At 41.7% G+C, this 16,258-nt stretch overlaps 2 protein-coding genes across 2 annotated transcripts; both read right to left on the bottom strand.

Annotated features, from left to right (window-relative positions):
- Positions 1-2,010: 2,010 nt before the first annotated feature.
- LOC122777834 (keratin, type I cytoskeletal 18-like) lies at positions 2,011-6,747 on the bottom strand. Its single transcript, XM_044039322.1, has 7 exons — positions 6,263-6,747; positions 5,160-5,242; positions 4,099-4,255; positions 3,786-3,950; positions 3,564-3,689; positions 2,459-2,679; positions 2,011-2,214 (listed from the first exon to the last, which is right to left on the bottom strand). The coding sequence occupies exons 1-7, from the start codon at positions 6,665-6,667 to the stop codon at positions 2,088-2,090; spliced, it is 1,284 nt and encodes a 427-aa protein (XP_043895257.1). The 5' UTR covers positions 6,668-6,747; the 3' UTR covers positions 2,011-2,087.
- A 1,413-nt stretch (positions 6,748-8,160) lies between these two features.
- On the bottom strand, positions 8,161-15,552 carry krt18a.1 (keratin 18a, tandem duplicate 1). The gene is made up of 7 exons (XM_044038758.1): positions 14,997-15,552; positions 12,499-12,581; positions 12,042-12,198; positions 9,960-10,124; positions 9,717-9,842; positions 9,308-9,528; positions 8,161-8,706 (listed from the first exon to the last, which is right to left on the bottom strand). The coding sequence occupies exons 1-7, from the start codon at positions 15,426-15,428 to the stop codon at positions 8,592-8,594; spliced, it is 1,299 nt and encodes a 432-aa protein (XP_043894693.1). The 5' UTR covers positions 15,429-15,552; the 3' UTR covers positions 8,161-8,591.
- Positions 15,553-16,258: the final 706 nt, after the last annotated feature.

Below are 16,258 nucleotides of genomic sequence, written 5' to 3'. Positions count from 1 at the left end.
ACAGAATAATCTCTGGAGACATTATTATTTGAAGGTTGAAATCCTACATTATCTCACTTTGAAGTTAAAAGTGCAGTTTAGTTCACCCTGGTACAGCTTGGAACGGTAAACCCTGATCTGGCTTGTGTTTCCTCGGTGTGTAGTGTAAACTGACGATGGAGAGATACCCGTGTCAGATATAGGGCCGGCTATCAATCCAAAATTTTCGATACTGGTACCAATACCTTCATTTCGATACCAGTTCCTGATCGATACTTTTTTCGATACCTGTTTTATAATATAATTTCTAAAAAAGAAAATTACATTACACATTATGGTACAACCCATCCTTAGTTTTTATTTTTAGACAGAAGAAAATAAAACAGAACTCAGACGAGCTGAGGTAAACTACGACCTCATGAGTGGATGAAACAGCCCTGCAATGAGAGTCAGGGAGGCGGCAGCTCTTGTAGCAGCAGTGCAGTGATTAGTTGATGAGATGCAGGTGATGAGCAGGAGCACAGGTGAGAGAGGCCACGCCCACAATTAATCTAGGTAGACAACATACATGAAGGGGAAAATAAATGGTCTGCAGTCTTGATGACCACTCAAAGCTACTTTACACTACAGCTTCACCCATTCAGCCATTCACTCACCCATTCACACACTGCCAAACCAGCCGTCAGGAGTTGGGCGTCGCTCCTAAATGGTGCGTTCCATTTACAATCATCGGAAGTCATGACAAAAAAAAAAAGACACATGCAAATGTATCTCTGGTTAAACACTGTTAGCAACATCAGTTGATAACACCACTCTCGACATGGTGTTCTGTTCACACTCACAGTGGAGCAACATGTCCATGGATAAAAGTGATCCGTACGACTGACTTAATGTGAAACAAATAAGACAAAAGTGCAATTAATAGTACAAATAACGGATTTTAAAATCTAACGTCAGGGTTTGTGAAGTTGGAAATCCGACCTTCCAACCCAACCACAACTGGAATGCACCAACACAACAGTCAAGCCTTCCAAAGAATTTTATTGTCTGTTGTCAATGGCACAGAAAACTCAATTTTTAAATCTACAGTGTGAGTCCGTTTGTACCTTTTCAGTATCAGACAGACGTGTTTCAGTACGTACCCCGACAGACAGCTGCCAAATACTGGCACCTGATCAGTTTTCTTGGTATTTTTTGAAAATGTTCCCAATCAAATGAAAACAACTGTGTATCTTTACCAAAGTGAAACAAACTGTAGGCAAACACTTTCTGGAAAAGGGGCGCGTTAGCTTATCTTAGCTTATCTTAATTGTGGGGAAACTCGCTTGGCTGTGTAATGTACAGGATTTGTTCTAAAAGGCAGTTTCTTGTCTGAAGTCACTCCCATGAACTCTTCTACTACTTTACAACAACCATGTGACGTTTATATTATACCTTTTGTGTGTGTGTGCATATTTACCCAAGACAAAACCTGATGACAAGTGGGGGGAGACTTTTGTACCTTTGGTCAGACACACCCAGGTACCTTGCTAAGCTAAGCTGGACTAAGCTACACAAAGCAAACAATTGGCTTTACCTTCACGTTGTGGCAACATGGTAGCATATCACATCACATCTCTGCTGATACTGATGTAAGCCGTTTTAAACAACCATGCTATTAACAACACATTTCTATGGTTGTATTTACCACTTTTAAATACTTAATAATATGTAATACTCTTTTTCCTTCGTTTATATCAAAATAAGTCACAACAACCCAGTGTACCTTTGTGTAGTGGAGCTGTTTTGTAATATTTATAGTTTACAGACTGATTTAAACATTTTATTTTCCTTCTCAGATGTCTGATCCAGCGATTCACTGAATCTGTAACATGTGGTATCTATTCTCACATTTAAACCAGCACCAGATTTCTAATCATCATATTTCTCACATTGTCTAACCCTTTTCCCGGAAATCATGAGTATGTGATACATACTGAACATAAATGTGCGATGAATCACGAGTTAAATAAAGACAGTTGACACAGATGAGATTTTTCGCCTTGTTGCTTGTTTTATTTTGTTACAGGTTGTTTTTTCCGTTTCCCACTCGACATCTGTTGCTGCGGTTAATGGACAAGCTTATCGCTGGATTTCACGTCCTTGCTCTCTGACACCACTTTGCCGTCCACCAGAGTCTGAGTGACTGTCACCACTTTGGTCTGGACCAACTTGGGATCGACTGCATCCTCCAGTCTGGAGAGGAAGAAAAAAAGATTACAGAAGTAAAATGAGTACAAGTTTGGTTAATACACTGTGATAAACTCTTAATATTCAGGAATTGAAAGTGTAAGTATTGACTCGTACTTCAGCTCCCAATGTTGTGGTCACTTCATGTTTGCATGAAGCTAATTTGACTCAAATTTGCAGGAACAGCCCTTGATCAGAGATCTGCTCACGAACTGATTGTCTCATCACTCTTTTCCGTCCTCGTACTCACTTTAAAGGTTCACCGTCCAGCAGCCTCCTGTACTCGGCGATCTCAGCCTCCAGTTTCACCTTGATGTTGAGTAGGAGCTCGTACTCTCTGGTGTTACCATGGATGTCGCTGCGGATCTGAGTCAGCTCCTCCTGCAGCCTCATGATGATGGCGTTGTACTTCTCCACCTCCATGTTGTAACGCATCTCGATGTCTCTGAGAGTGGCCTCCAGGGACGCTTTCTGTCAATAGGTGGAAGGTGAACGGTTTAGTTTTTCCCCCCAAATTCCATTTCCCCCAATCCTGGCGGTCGTGCCAAGAGACTGACAGAAGATCGACACTGGTACGTATGTAGATAGATCTAGCAGCTGATTAACTTAGCTTAGGGTAAAGACTGGAAACACAGGGAGATACCTAGAGCTAGAGCTAAAGATTAGCCCATTGCCTCATGGATAAAGAACTTGGCCAGTTACCAGATGATTGCTGATTCGAGTAGGTCAAGGGCTGGAGTACATCTGAGCAAGGTACCTAATCCCCATTGCTCCCCATTGATTGGGGAGCAAATTAAGCCAGGATAAATGGGAGAGTAGTGCCATGAAGGGCACGAAAACAAAAGATCTCCCAAATCAAAAACATGTGGATCACTGTGGAGGTGATCTACCGTGGCGACCCTTGGAGGACTACCTTTGGATTGAGCTAGGTTCCTTTAGCAAATGTAATGGATCTAGACTGTAGGGTTTAGATTGTTGAGTTTAATCTGCAGGTCTCCATATTTGTCTGTCACGACAAATACGATCTAGCAAAGTTTTTAAACTCTTCCATTTTTGGGGGGCTCTAAAATACGAGGGTATCATGAACAACAGGGAAATTGGTAGAAGAAGTAGCTTTTTTAAATGAAAACATACTGAAATGCCCTGTGATTGGTCGGATTCTCCTGTGACAGTCTTTAAAATGCTCAAGGAATTGCTTCCAACCAGTTTCCAAAACTACCAAGAAAGAATTCACCAAATGTGGATTTTCAGGACCTACTGTATAGTACAGTAGTATAGTATAGTATAGTAAATTGCAACCACTGGTGACACCATGAGAGTTCACTCATTTATAAAAGTGGCTCAAAAGCTCTCACCATACTGAGTGCAGACTGTAGTTCAATTTCTAGTCCCTGATATCTCCTTCTGATCTCCGTAATGACAGTCGTGGCCTCCTTCAGAGCTGCTGAGCTCTCAGTCACTTGGACCTGGACTTCTGTGATCTGGAATCAAGATAAAAGACATTTCATTCATATGGTGCAAAAAAAAACCAAAAACAGTAGGTGGACCACAGATACCGTCTGCGCAGAGAAAACTACCTGAGACTCATGCCAAGCTTTCAGCTCCTCCTGGTTCTTCCGTGCTATCGTCTCGTACTTGGCCCTCATTTCCTCCATGATCTTAGCCAGGTCCTGTCCCTTAGGAGCGTCAACATCCACATGGACACTGGTCTGGGTGATGTAGGCACGCAATTCAGCAACATCCTGTGGAGGAGGAAATAGACAGGGAGTGATTTCCAGAACAAGGTTAGTTGGATTTTCCTGTGCAAAAAGGTCATGAAGCAAACGTGGCAGGCAATTTCATTCCTAATTACAGTTGTGTGAGATTAATAAATTGGTTTCTTTCACTCACAGTCTCGTGATTCTTCCTCAGGTTGATCAACTCCTCCCTCAGAGACTCGATGTCGCTCTCCAGGTGCAGGCGAATGACGTTGGTGTCGTCCAGAACCTTCCTCAGTCTGACGACGTCAGCCTCCACCGTTTGGCGCATGGACAGCTCGTACTCCATCCTGAAGACACGCATTTGTGCATTAGATTGACCCGTCCATGTTGGACGAAGAGTCTACTATTGTCGTGTTTCCATCGTGGTACAGTACGGTACAGTTTGGAATGGTAAAGTCCTGTCCTGGGTCAGGCTTGTGTTCTAGACCTAGTGCAGGACTTTAACTTGTACGTGTGACGTTGTGCGACGATAGCGAACGATGACATCGAACGCAGTTTGCGGCTTTTTGCGAGAAAAGACTACAAGCGTTGAAGAATCACAAAAGACCGTACCGTACCGTACCATTTCACTCTGGTGCCCCATGGGAATGTTACCAAAAGGAACAGTAGGAGCGTAAAAAGTACATATCGTACTCTACCAAACCAACCGGTTCCACTCGATGGAAACACGGTTTATCTAGTCTACTATCAGGCACATGTTGAGGTTGTTTATTAATGTAAAGGCCCTCATTTAATTGAATATCAAATGCTTTGGGACTTTTATTTAAATATACAGAAGAGCTGGATCTGTTTTTGTTATATAATATTTCTGAATAATAGTATCGTCAAACACTACAGGCAGCCGACAAACTACTATATTTGGTATAAAGCTGTACTTATGCATGTTTTAATGTGTGCAGTATAGATTATATGTAGCTATTGTCAATTTAGCTCATTCTTTATTTAACTAAGTATACAGCACATGATGACTCTCTCGTACTACAGTGTACTGTAAATAGTCTGCAGCGTCACTGTTTTTACTAAACATTATACTAAACATATGTATTCTTGTAGGTTTGTATGTAAGTTTACATCTTTACTTTGGGTTTGTAGAATCATTTCTGATATTATTTTGTGTTAATACAATTAATGTTCCTTTGTTGATGTTGTTTTCTCTCTCTCTGATGTTTAAAAATGTAAAAACAGACTCACTTGACTCTGAAGTCGTCCGTTGCCAGCTGTGCGTTGTCAAGGGAAATGGCGATATGGGCATTTTCCTTGATTTGGTTAAATATCTGGAATGAAAAAAAAAAAGACGTTGTTGTTAGCAGGTTTCTTTGTGTCTATGCTACTTTATTTTCCCAAAGTCACTTTGACGGACGGCCAACTTCCTCTTTGCTGAAATCACGCAGGCGAAAGATCTGCCGCGATACCGCACTTGCTGATAATTTGCAGAAGGAGCGAATGCTATCGTGGCTCGACTTGCACATAAAGGTAAGAGTGAGGTTCGGGCAATTAATGAAGCGCTTCAACCTGGATGGACTCCGTGACTTTTTGTGCCAACATAACGTGATCTTAATAAATAAAAGGTTCTCTTTTTTTGGATTGGGACATTTTTGAGATTAGCACCAATAAAGTACTCACAAGAAGGGCGTGGATGTTTAAAATTTGCTCATATTTAATTGTCCTGAATAACGGAATCATTATTTGATGAAAAACTAACTGTTAATTTATTTATACACAAGGGTTTAAGTAAATCTTCCAGTTGTCTTTACTCTTGTTCTTAAAGCAACAAACCACCTTGATAAAGTTCAGAGTGTAAGAACATTACATGTGCGTGTTGTTCAGGAAAAAAAGGGACATTTGTGGTAAAAAAAAAATCCTAAGGGAAGAACAAATACCAGAAAAACCCTTGACGGCACTTTGTGTGGCCGTGCTAATGTGCAGAGGAATCACACATAAAAGCAAATCTAAAATTAAACACTGGTTAACTTCTCAAAGGACTTTAGTCTGAAGGAATTCCGAAAAGGGGAATTTCCACTTTGACTTTTGCAGGTGAAAGATCGGCCTTGACAATGAAGCTGATTATTTACACGAGGAGGGAACGATATCACGCCTCGCCTCACACATAAAGATAAGGCGACCCGTTACAGGGGTGTAAATGTCTGAAAATGTGTCAAAGGTGTTCACGGACACGCAGGAGATCAGGAAGTTCAGCGTGACCGTGGGTATGACGTGAGAAATCTCAATAACTTTAATGGAGGGCAGTTTCTCACATGGTAAGGACAATGGTTCCATCAGGATCAGGGACTCACCTTGGTCCTCAGGTCTGCGATGATGGCGTTGTGCTTGCTGAAGTCCTTGCCCTCCAGAGGGCCTCTCTTCTCAATGGCCTCCCTGATCTGGATCTCCAGCTTGCTGTTGGCCTTCTCCAGACTCCTCACAGTCTCCAGGTAGCTGGCCAGGCGGTCGTTCAGGTGCTGCATGGCGACCTTCTCGTTGCCGATGGTGTGGGTTTTGGAGCCAGAGGACTGGTAGTCGTACCCGCCGCTGTAGCCGCTGCCGACCCGGGAGTGGTGGGTGGCGGTGGAGATCCTGATGCCATGGCCGCCGGCTCCTCCGCTCATGCTGTGGGCGTAGTGCCGGTCCATCTGAAGAGATCTGGGTCCTGAATTGGAGCCGAGAACCACGGAACTCTGGCGTCTCATCATGGTCTCCATGGCCAAAGAAGAAGTGTGTAGATCAACGAGGTGAAGGCGAAGTACTCCGGAGGGCGTTGGCAGCTGAGAGTGGAGGACGGAGAAGTGTCTCCCGCTTTATATATGATTCAGAAAAGCAATAATTCCCGCTGCCACTCCTCTCCTATCTATATTACATTTTTACCTTTAGCCTCGCTTAGACTTTGTCCCCCAACACCCATTGTCAAAGGCGAGAACTAGGGCGTGCTGACACTTCCAGATTGATTGTGTGCACTAAAAGAAACGTATCTATGGTAACCGCGATGCCACGGGACGAGATTGTCTCAAAAGACAGTTTTATGGTTAAAAAAGAACTTATGGGGAGTCATTTTTCAACATCCTTTTCTTTCTTGCAGCTTTTAGTCAGTTATACATTAAACAACTGAACTATTCAATAGTAATGATAAAAAGAGTGAAAACTGTATCTCCTTATGACATTGGATAACATTTATAATAATCAGAGAAGAGAAAAATATCAATCAAAAAACATAGCAGACCCCCAAAACTGAACTATTCCTATGCTAATACTATGATTTGATGATAACAGTCATATGTTTTATACCTAAAAATAGTCATTTAGCAGTGGTTCTCTACAGAATAACAAAGAGTTAGACTCACTACTACTATGAGGAAATATTTCGTAACTGTTGTTATCTTATCTTGACATCCTTTCATCTCAACAGTCAACAAACATTAAGGTAGGGTAATTGCCCCGTACGTGTTACAAAATCCACCCGGAATGTGCACTTTAATGTAATTACACTAAGTCACTCAGGCGTTTTGTTCACAGCAGGCTGTGAGTTTGTTTGCTGAGTGTTTTTCTGTCATCTGAGGGATTTGAATAATGGTTGTCAGGTATTTTCTCACCCCAGAGAATAAACATACAGTAGCTTTAATGTACGATGTAAGAGATTAAGAAAAGGTGTTTGTATGTGTTGGCACAGAATCAGCACTCACTTAGCACTCACTTACTCTAAAAATCTACACCTGCTTGTGTCTGTGTTATCTTTTTCCCTGCACCAAATCCCATTGAAAAAATCAGCTTTTTTACAACACAGCACACATGTTATTATTCCACTGCCGCCTCCATCAGTTCAAGTCCAACTGTGTTAGCTCATGACTTTGGCATTTGAAATCTTTTCCTCAGATTCACCACAGTGACACACACTCACCAAAAGAGGCAGCAGTGGACCAGCAGCTCCTGTTTCGCCGTGAGCTAAAATCACTGATTTTCTCTATGGACTTTTGCACGGGAGCGTGAGTGGTTTACAAAACTTCACTTTACAGCTGTAAAAAGGCTGTCTGACTGTGAAATAAAGTGGAAGACGTCTTCTAAAGATGCCATAGACTTAAGAAAGAGTTCACTGTGTGTCATGTACATAATTTTATTTTTGGAGAATTCAGTGATTATCATAATCTTTGATATGATCTGCTGCTTTCAGTTTCCAACAAAAACACCACGTTCACACCAAACAGAGAATTCTCAGATGGACTTTATTGAACCGTCTGAACATCACAGAGCGACAGGCAGATTTAACTGGAACAAAAAAAAGAAAACCAAAGATGACAAAATGGAAAATAAATGTTTTTAAATGCATTAAATTGGACCCTTTTATTAACTTTTTAACTCTTTTTTTTTTTAAATCGCTTTGTCTCGGACAAATCTCACAGCTCTCCAATTCTGAATTTCTGATCAATAAAAACAAACATATAAATAATAATAAAAATGATGAAATAAATAACAGATGACTCTGTTTTCCTCTGATCCAGTTTGTTTTAAATCCGCCTGTGCGTGAGCTGCATGACATGGAGTTGAACTAACAACTGTTAGAGTTAGAGATGGAGAGAAACCACTGTTAATCAAAACGTGTTAGTGTTCCACTGCGTTGTGTTTGCGTCCACTGTCTTAAAGGTTCTTGGTCTCTGTGCTGGAGGAAACCACCTTGCCGTCCACCACGGTCTGCGTGACGGTCATCACTTTGGTCCTCACCGTCTTCTGGTCTTCCAGAGCGTCCTGGAGTCTGAATTTGAAAAAGATTAACGGTCACATCTTTGCCTAATGAGGTCAGGGACTCAGCCTCCACTGACTGGTTCTGTACCACCATTAGTTTTAGACAGAAAATGGAAATGTTTGACAAACCTCTGAATGTTAAGACCTGAATGAAGTCCATGAATTATTGAGTTAATGAATGAATTAACTTCATTCATTAACTTCATTAATTAATTTACCAATTGAATAGCAACTGTACTCACTTTGAGTTCTTGTTTCTCAGATTTTACTTGACTGGAATTATGTAACTTTCCAGTGAGGTAAAAACTCGTAAAAATGTGTTTATGTAACGAAAAATGTCTTGAAGTACCTGGACGTACGGGTGGTACCAGACATAAAAACAGACGTGTAAACCGAAATTTCTCAAATTGGGACTAACGCGTCCAGATAAGTTCGGAGTCACATTAGTATTGAATGTAAACGTTTATTTGGACCACAAATGTTCCTGGTCCACACTTTTTACATACTACATGCATTTTTCTGTGGTTGAATTCTAATACAGAGACGGCGAAACCAATCAACCAATGGCGGTCTAAGACTTTTGTGTACCAAAAAGTCATGCGTCTACACACTTGAAGTCTCCGCCGTCCAGCAGCCGCTTGTATGTCGCGATCTCTGCCTCCAGCCTCAGCTTCATGTTGAGCAGCGTCTCGTAGTCTTGCGTCTGCTGCTGGATGTTGTTGCGCAGCTGCGTGAGCTCCGCCTCCAGACTCAGGATGATGTTGTTGAGGGACTCGATCTCCATGTTGTAACGCATCTCCGTGTCCCTCAGCGTGCCCTCCAGGGACGCTTTCTGTGAGCGCGAGACAAAGCAAAAAGACTGGGTTAAAGTTTGAAAGTGAACCTGTCCTGGTGTCTGATGACAGCTCCATAGCGACGGGTCATCAGAGTGTGACGGCTTGTGTCAACAAATTAAATGTGAGAGAGTTGAAGTGAGAGTGGCTGATTCAGCGATTGTCCGACAGAGCGTGTACTTCTCACCAGGCTCCTCTGCGACTCCAGCTCGATCTCCAGGGTCTGAATCTGTCTGCGCAGGTCATTCACTTCTGTGTGGGCTCCCTTCAGGGCCTCTGTGTTCTGGCTGACCTCGGTCTGAACTTTTGTAATCTGAAATAATAATAAAAAGAATTTTTAGTTACGATAGAGTCAGTTTTGTTTTCTTTAAATTACATCCTGTGCTCCAGAGGAATCTCCTTGTTTGTCGACGACTTAATAAAAATTTACCTGGGATTCGTGCCATGCTTTCAGCTCCTCCTGGTTCTTCAGTGCCACCTTCTCGTACTTGGCCCTGATCTCCGACATGATCTGAGACAGGTCCTGTCCCTTCGGGGCGTCAACGTCCACGTGCACTCCTGACTGGGCGATCTGGTTACGTAGCTCCATTACCTCCTGGTAAAAGAAAAAGTCAAGTGTCAAATCAAGTCAAATTTATTTACACAGCAGATAAAAAACTGCAGGAGTACAAGAGATCTCTTCAAGGATTCAGATATAAGTGACTGGACTTGCCTGAGTTTGGTAGAATGTTTGTACAACAAAGTACAATCTGACAGCATCCAAATTAAAATAACTTTAAAGTAGATTTTAAAACATTGATAGCGAGAGAGCACCTGATGTGAAATGAGAAGCGCCTACACTATCGCTTTTAGTTTTTTAGGTAAGAGATCGGAGCTTTTGAGAAAACGGTGCTTTTTGACAAATGGTTAGACTTTGACTTGGAGTTTGTACATGACAGGTAAAACAACGCAACTGTCTCAGAACGGGAAAGTCTGGTGGCTGAACTCTCAACCATTTGTAAACCGGAGGTTTTGGAGTTTGACGGAACCAAATCTGTACAGGACAAGTCGAGTCGAGTAGAGCCGAGAATCTCTAGAACTGTATAATGGAAAAACGCCAAAATGGTAGAACTACCAAACTAAATAACTTCAGCTTTGCTTCTGTTTAAGTGTTGATAATGTCTTGACAATGTCAATGTTTGGTTTTATATAGTTTTGACGAAGTCTGATGGAAGATACAGTTTTGGGTGTGACTGGTAAATAACTGAGTGTCATCTGCGTAACATTTGACTTTGACTTTTACTGAAACAACTCATCACAGTTGTTGGGGATTATTTAGCATTTTTAACCGGCCGAATCTTTTTCAAATGGACAGAATTCTTCTTTCATCACTAGAACTGTGACCACGCCGCGACTTGTTCCCACTTCCACCGAGCGTAATCACGTGAGAATTACGGTCAGGTGAATAATTCAGAGTTTTCCGTCAGTAAACAAATGGGCGTGTCTTGGTTTAACGCTGTCTAAATGACAGTCATTTGGTGTTTTCCTCTGTTGCCAAATGTGGACAGGAGACGTTTTTTTACGATGAGGCTTCCCACAGTATTTCCACACAGATGCTTCAGATTTCAAACCTCCCTCTTTACACTCATGTCTTTTCCTTTTTTTTTTTTTTTTTTATCGTTTGTTGTCAAGACCGTCCCCGTCCATCAAGGATGTGTCAACCACAGTCGTGGAACAGTGTGTAAACACACACTGAACACACATACACACACAAGGGGACGGGGGTGTGTTTGAATGCTCGTCTTAAGGGCGCGGATGTTTGCTTAAGTGATGTCTCGAGGAGTTATTTAAAGTGGAGTTAGTTCGGGATTCAACACAAGTGTGGACACGGCCTTTGACTAATATTTGACTTGAACGAATAGTATACGGATATTTTTTTTAAAAATAATTTACACAAAAACTAGATGAAGAGTAAAGAAAAGACACCATGCTTCAAATAGTATTTGTGTTTTGACTTGTAAAGTATGTGTATCCATAAATTTGTGACTTTATTTTGAGAATTTCTGAATTCTGAATTTATGTATTTTCTTAATTTAGAACCTAATAAAACACAAAATTATCCAGTTCTCTCATATCTTTATAAACTTTTAAAAACTTTCTTCAACTCAAACCCTTTTGGTTTTATTATCGGAAATAAAGACTTTTTATTTCAATGGAAAGAAAACATCAGTATTTTTTTAAATTTAGATTCCCCCCAATCATTTCAAAGTGGGTTTTTTTAAAGTGATGTCATAAAGCGACCAGTAAGTGGTGAGTACATTTGGATTAAATTGTGATGACAGTATTTGGTAATCTGATCTAAAATGGGATGAAACCATAACCCCACACTTGAAAGTTTAACTCTTCTTCATAAACTATAATTAAGTTGGATTTTCCAGATGTGAACTTGAACTTTTGGCCTTTTCTCTGCTTCATTAGTCGTTTAGACGTTTGATTTCTTTACTTTGGTCTCTCGATGGCGCGTCACACTCACGTTTTCGTGGTTCTTCTTGAGGTGGATAAGCTCCTCCTTCAGGGCTTCGATCTCGCTCTCCAGATTCATGCGGCTCATGTTGGTGTCGTCGATGACCTTCCTCAGACCCACGATATCGGCCTCCACAGATTGGCGGATGGCCAGCTCGGACTCGAATCTAAACAAAAATCCCTTCAATGAGCTCATCAACTCGTCAACAACTACAATAATAAATATGGTCGTTATTAAGTTTGCAGTCACTCAACACTTTACCAGCAGCTGTGTTTGCTGCCGCACAACATTTCATTCATAACAACCACACTGGTTATGATGCAAAGGTGTTGATTCATGACAGAAAGACAAATTGCACACTGTGTTTTTCACACTACAATACAATAAAAGTGGGTGTGCCCGCCCACCGCCCGCAGCTGTCTGTCTGTCCATAATCTGAGCGGTTACAGTGTGGGCGTGGCCTTACTTCACTCTGAAGTCGTCCGCCGCCAGGCGAGCATTGTCGATGTTGAGAACCAGGCGGGCATTGTCGGTGGTGGCATCAAACACCTGAAAGAGGAACAAAAGGGTGGACGTCATTGAGGTTTTCAGAGCCCCGGACACAAGAGAAGCAACAGCTGCGTAAACACCAACGAGGAACTGACAAAAGACTTAGTTATTTTAAACCTACTTATGACATGTGTTAGTAAAACTATACAAATGTTACAGATATGTCAGGAACTGCTCTTATAGTCACACAAATACATTTTTAAACTATATAAAAGAATATAATGTACCATACAGTGGTTGTAACTGCCTGTCAGACACAAAGCTGTGAGATGATATGATGGAGAGGTCGCTGGTGAGTTTATCTCTAACAGAGTTTATGATCCATTAAGTTCCAATGTCAGTCATTAATCCCCCCAAAAACATAGTTTATACGGAGTTGAATAAACCAGTTAAAACCCAAAGACATTTTATTGGTTTAGATTCTCAGTGTCGAGGATATTCTGAGTTTTTTTGGGGGGGAAATAAAATGAAATTAACCCTAACACAGAATTTATGATCGGACAGTAAAGAGATTTGACCTGTCTAACTGGGGCTAACTGGTTTAGCATTGATGCTAAAATCATGAAAAGAACATTAAAGAATCAAAACAAGAGTTAATGTTGGCGTTTCTTAACCAGAAACAGCTTTTAGTGAGAAAAGCAACTAAGTTTGATGTGAACAATTAAGCACTGTTTGTGATTGTAAATATGAAAAAAGGCTGCTAGCATAGCGCTCATTCTTGAGTTTCAAGAATGAAGAAAAGTTGGTTTATACTTTTTACGAGTCTGACGCGGTAAATATGAAAAACCTGCCAGCAGCTTCACCTGGCAACCATTAATTAAATCATCGTTAGTCTTTTTTAAATAAGCCAACAAACTTATGAAAAGGTGCATTTACGAACGCAAACACAAAGTCAACGCAAAGATGCAACAAGAAAGCTTGGCTTGGTACAAAAGAATCTTATCTTAATTAAGTTGTATTTTGATCCAAGGTCAAAATGTATATGTAAATATATGTATATATACACCTGTGTGTAAATGTGTCGCTTCATTCAACAACAGTGTCACTAAAAACATAAGTAAATACAACTGACTCTGACACGAAGAGTGTGAGTCGCAGATCTAAAGAAGTAGGTGTTGATTCTGTCGACACTGACTGTGAGTGACAGAGTTATCACTCTCTCTCTCTGTGTAAATGTAGTTTGCTTTGCTTAAAAAAGCAGATGGTTGCCATGTTTGCCAAAGCAGTTACAGTGGAACAGATAAGAAGTGGACACAGGACACAGGACACAAGTGACCAGCCAATCAGAAGCTGCCAGACAGCAACTGTCCAACTGTCTCTGCTGCTGCTTGGGAACAAGGTCTTTGTGTCATCACAGGGACTGAGGTGATTTGCATAGGTGGTGTTGGGGCTTGCGTGTGTGTGTGTGTGTGTGTGTGTGTGTGCTCAGTCACATTATTACAACATGTATTTGCATGAGTTGTCGACACAGAACTGAGGCCCCAGGTTTGTGTTTATTTACTACAATTCATGTCAGTATGTCACAAGGTTAAAAAAGTCAACATTTCATGAAGTCTCTCTACGTGTTCGTATCTCTGTTCTGTCCATTTTGTGTCCATTCCTTATTATTTCAGCTGTAAATCCCATAAACTCTGAAGTTTAGGTGTTTTCTAAAGTTGGTCCCAGTGGAGCAGTCTGGCACTGGAATGTTCCATTTTGGAAACTGTGCTTAACTCTGTGGAAACTGTCATTTTCAGTGGACAGTGGCAGAAAGTGGACGCTTACACCGTCCAAAACTCTCTCATTCTGTCTGTCCTTTACTTTTTTTTCCAGGGATGATCAATGGACCAAAACTGAGAGAGATTCTTCTATTTTGCCTCACATTGACTGAACTGAAATTACTTTCTAATGACACTTTAATTATCGTTAGTCCCCAAAAAAGCTCCACTTTTCTTCACTCACTCACTTATCTCTTGTCTTTCTACTCAGTCGTGATGACGTTACATAGCATATGTTCAGACCCATTGTTTTCACTAACGACACGATTTTATTGTTTTAAAAACAAAGTTTTTCTGGACGGATGCAGATTGACCCTTTTTTCTAAATGTCTCTAAATTCCCTGGACCCTCATGATTTGTTTCTCTGAGTTTTCCTGTCTCTCCCTCTGTGACCCGTGACGTCCCAACATTCCTCCTCCATATTCCTTCCGGTCCATTCCGGTCCTCACCCCTCAGCCTCTCAACACACACACACACACACACATAGATGGAGAACCTGTGGGACCAAACCTGAACAGAAAGTTGTAATAGAACATGAAGAAGCTTGAATCATTTGCCCCTATCTTCTACAATCAACCTTCCTCCATCTGCTCTTTCTCAACAGTTATATTCATTCATTCATCCATTCATCCATTCATCCATCCCTCCAGCTCCTCACCTTCCTCCTCAGGTCGTCCAGGATGGCCTGGTACTTGCTGTAGTCTCTGAAGTCGGGCCCACTCTTCTCCAGCGCCTCCTTGATCTTAATCTCCAGCTTGAGGTTGGCCTGCTCCAGGTTCCTCACCGTCTCCAGGTAGTTGGACAGGCGGTCGTTCAGGTTCTGCATGGCGAACTTCTCGTTGCCCATGATGTCGGCGCTCTTGCCGCTCACCTGGACGCTGCTGGAGTAGCCCCCGACCCCGGAGCCCATGGACACCCCGGAGCCCAGGCTGCTGCGGCTGGTGCTGGAGACGCTGATGCGTTGTCCTCCAGAGCCACCGTGCACGCTGGAGGACCTGTAGACAGGAACAGAGGTGCGGGTGAGTGAGATGCCACCGGGCCTGCTACTGGTGGAGGAGCGCATGGAGTACGTTTGCTTGGTAGTTTGCATTGTTGCTGAAGAGTGTGAGACTTCAGGGACACGAGAACACAGAGAGAGTGAGAGAGAGAGAGGAACCGGCTGGGCTGGAAGAAGTGGGAGCTCACAGACACAAGGCAGGAGGAGAGTGAACGCTGTTAAACTATATAAACCTTGTGGGCCCTCAGGTCCGCCCCTCTGGCCACTCCCACTCCCCCCTGAGTCGCCTCCCTCTTTTCCACTGGCCTAAACCGCAGGACGGCTCACTGCATGCCTTTGTGCTCCACAACCTCCAAAGTTGGTAAATTGTGAGGACTCAGCGGGATTTGAAAACTTAGCTCTGAGACGTGAATCATACTAAATTAGACTGGGAGGTAACTTTAAGAGAAGGTAAAGTCAAAGAATACAGCTTTAATTCCAGAATGTTTCCCCAAAGGTAACATTGAGACCTTGTCTTTGTCCAGCTGGACTCTGGACTTTAGTAAAGTCATTATTTAACTCAACAGTGATGAACTGTTCTCCTTCATTCTTCACAAAGGTGAACCCTTTGTGAAAAGTCTGATAAATGTGTTAATTATCTGTTAAGTGGCAATTTTAAGTGATTTAATAAAGAAAAAAACACAGTATTTTAAAAGTGTATTGGACTGAAAGTGTATTAGAAGATAAACCTGTGGACGTGTTGTTTTCAAGTGAGTCCTCAAAGACAAAAGATTTAAACAAACCTGAAAATAAATCCATGTAAAGAAACAATCAAATAAATCAATAAAAACCACACAAATTTAAATTTACACACAATCTCAGCACAAATGTCATGAAAAAAAGAATAATGACAATAATACATATAAATACAAGAAAAAGGAAGT

The sequence above is a fragment of the Solea senegalensis genome, linkage group LG11, assembly GCF_019176455.1.
Source record: "Solea senegalensis isolate Sse05_10M linkage group LG11, IFAPA_SoseM_1, whole genome shotgun sequence".
In the NCBI taxonomy this organism is placed as follows: domain Eukaryota; kingdom Metazoa; phylum Chordata; class Actinopteri; order Pleuronectiformes; family Soleidae; genus Solea; species Solea senegalensis.
Note: the sequence above shows the minus strand (reverse complement) of the source record. Positions and strands in the feature narration are given on the sequence as shown.

What these genes read in the sequence shown, in the direction of transcription:
- krt18a.1 (XM_044038758.1), bottom strand. Translation starts at nt 15,428, where the DNA reads ATGCAAACTACCAAGCAAACGTACTCCATGCGCTCCTCCACCAGTAGC. An exon ending in TGGAGTCGCAGAGGAGCCTG is followed by an intron (nt 9,529 to 9,716) that starts GTGAGAAGTACA and finishes TCGCGCTCACAG; the next exon opens with AAAGCGTCCCTGGAGGGCAC. An exon ending in CTGGACGGCGGAGACTTCAA is followed by an intron (nt 8,707 to 9,307) that starts GTGTGTAGACGC and finishes TTTCAAATTCAG; the next exon opens with ACTCCAGGACGCTCTGGAAG.
- LOC122777834 (XM_044039322.1), bottom strand. Translation starts at nt 6,667, where the DNA reads ATGGAGACCATGATGAGACGCCAGAGTTCCGTGGTTCTCGGCTCCAAT. An exon ending in TGAGGAAGAATCACGAGACT is followed by an intron (nt 3,951 to 4,098) that starts GTGAGTGAAAGA and finishes CCTCCTCCACAG; the next exon opens with GATGTTGCTGAATTGCGTGC. An exon ending in AAGCTTGGCATGAGTCTCAG is followed by an intron (nt 3,690 to 3,785) that starts GTAGTTTTCTCT and finishes TCTTGATTCCAG; the next exon opens with ATCACAGAAGTCCAGGTCCA.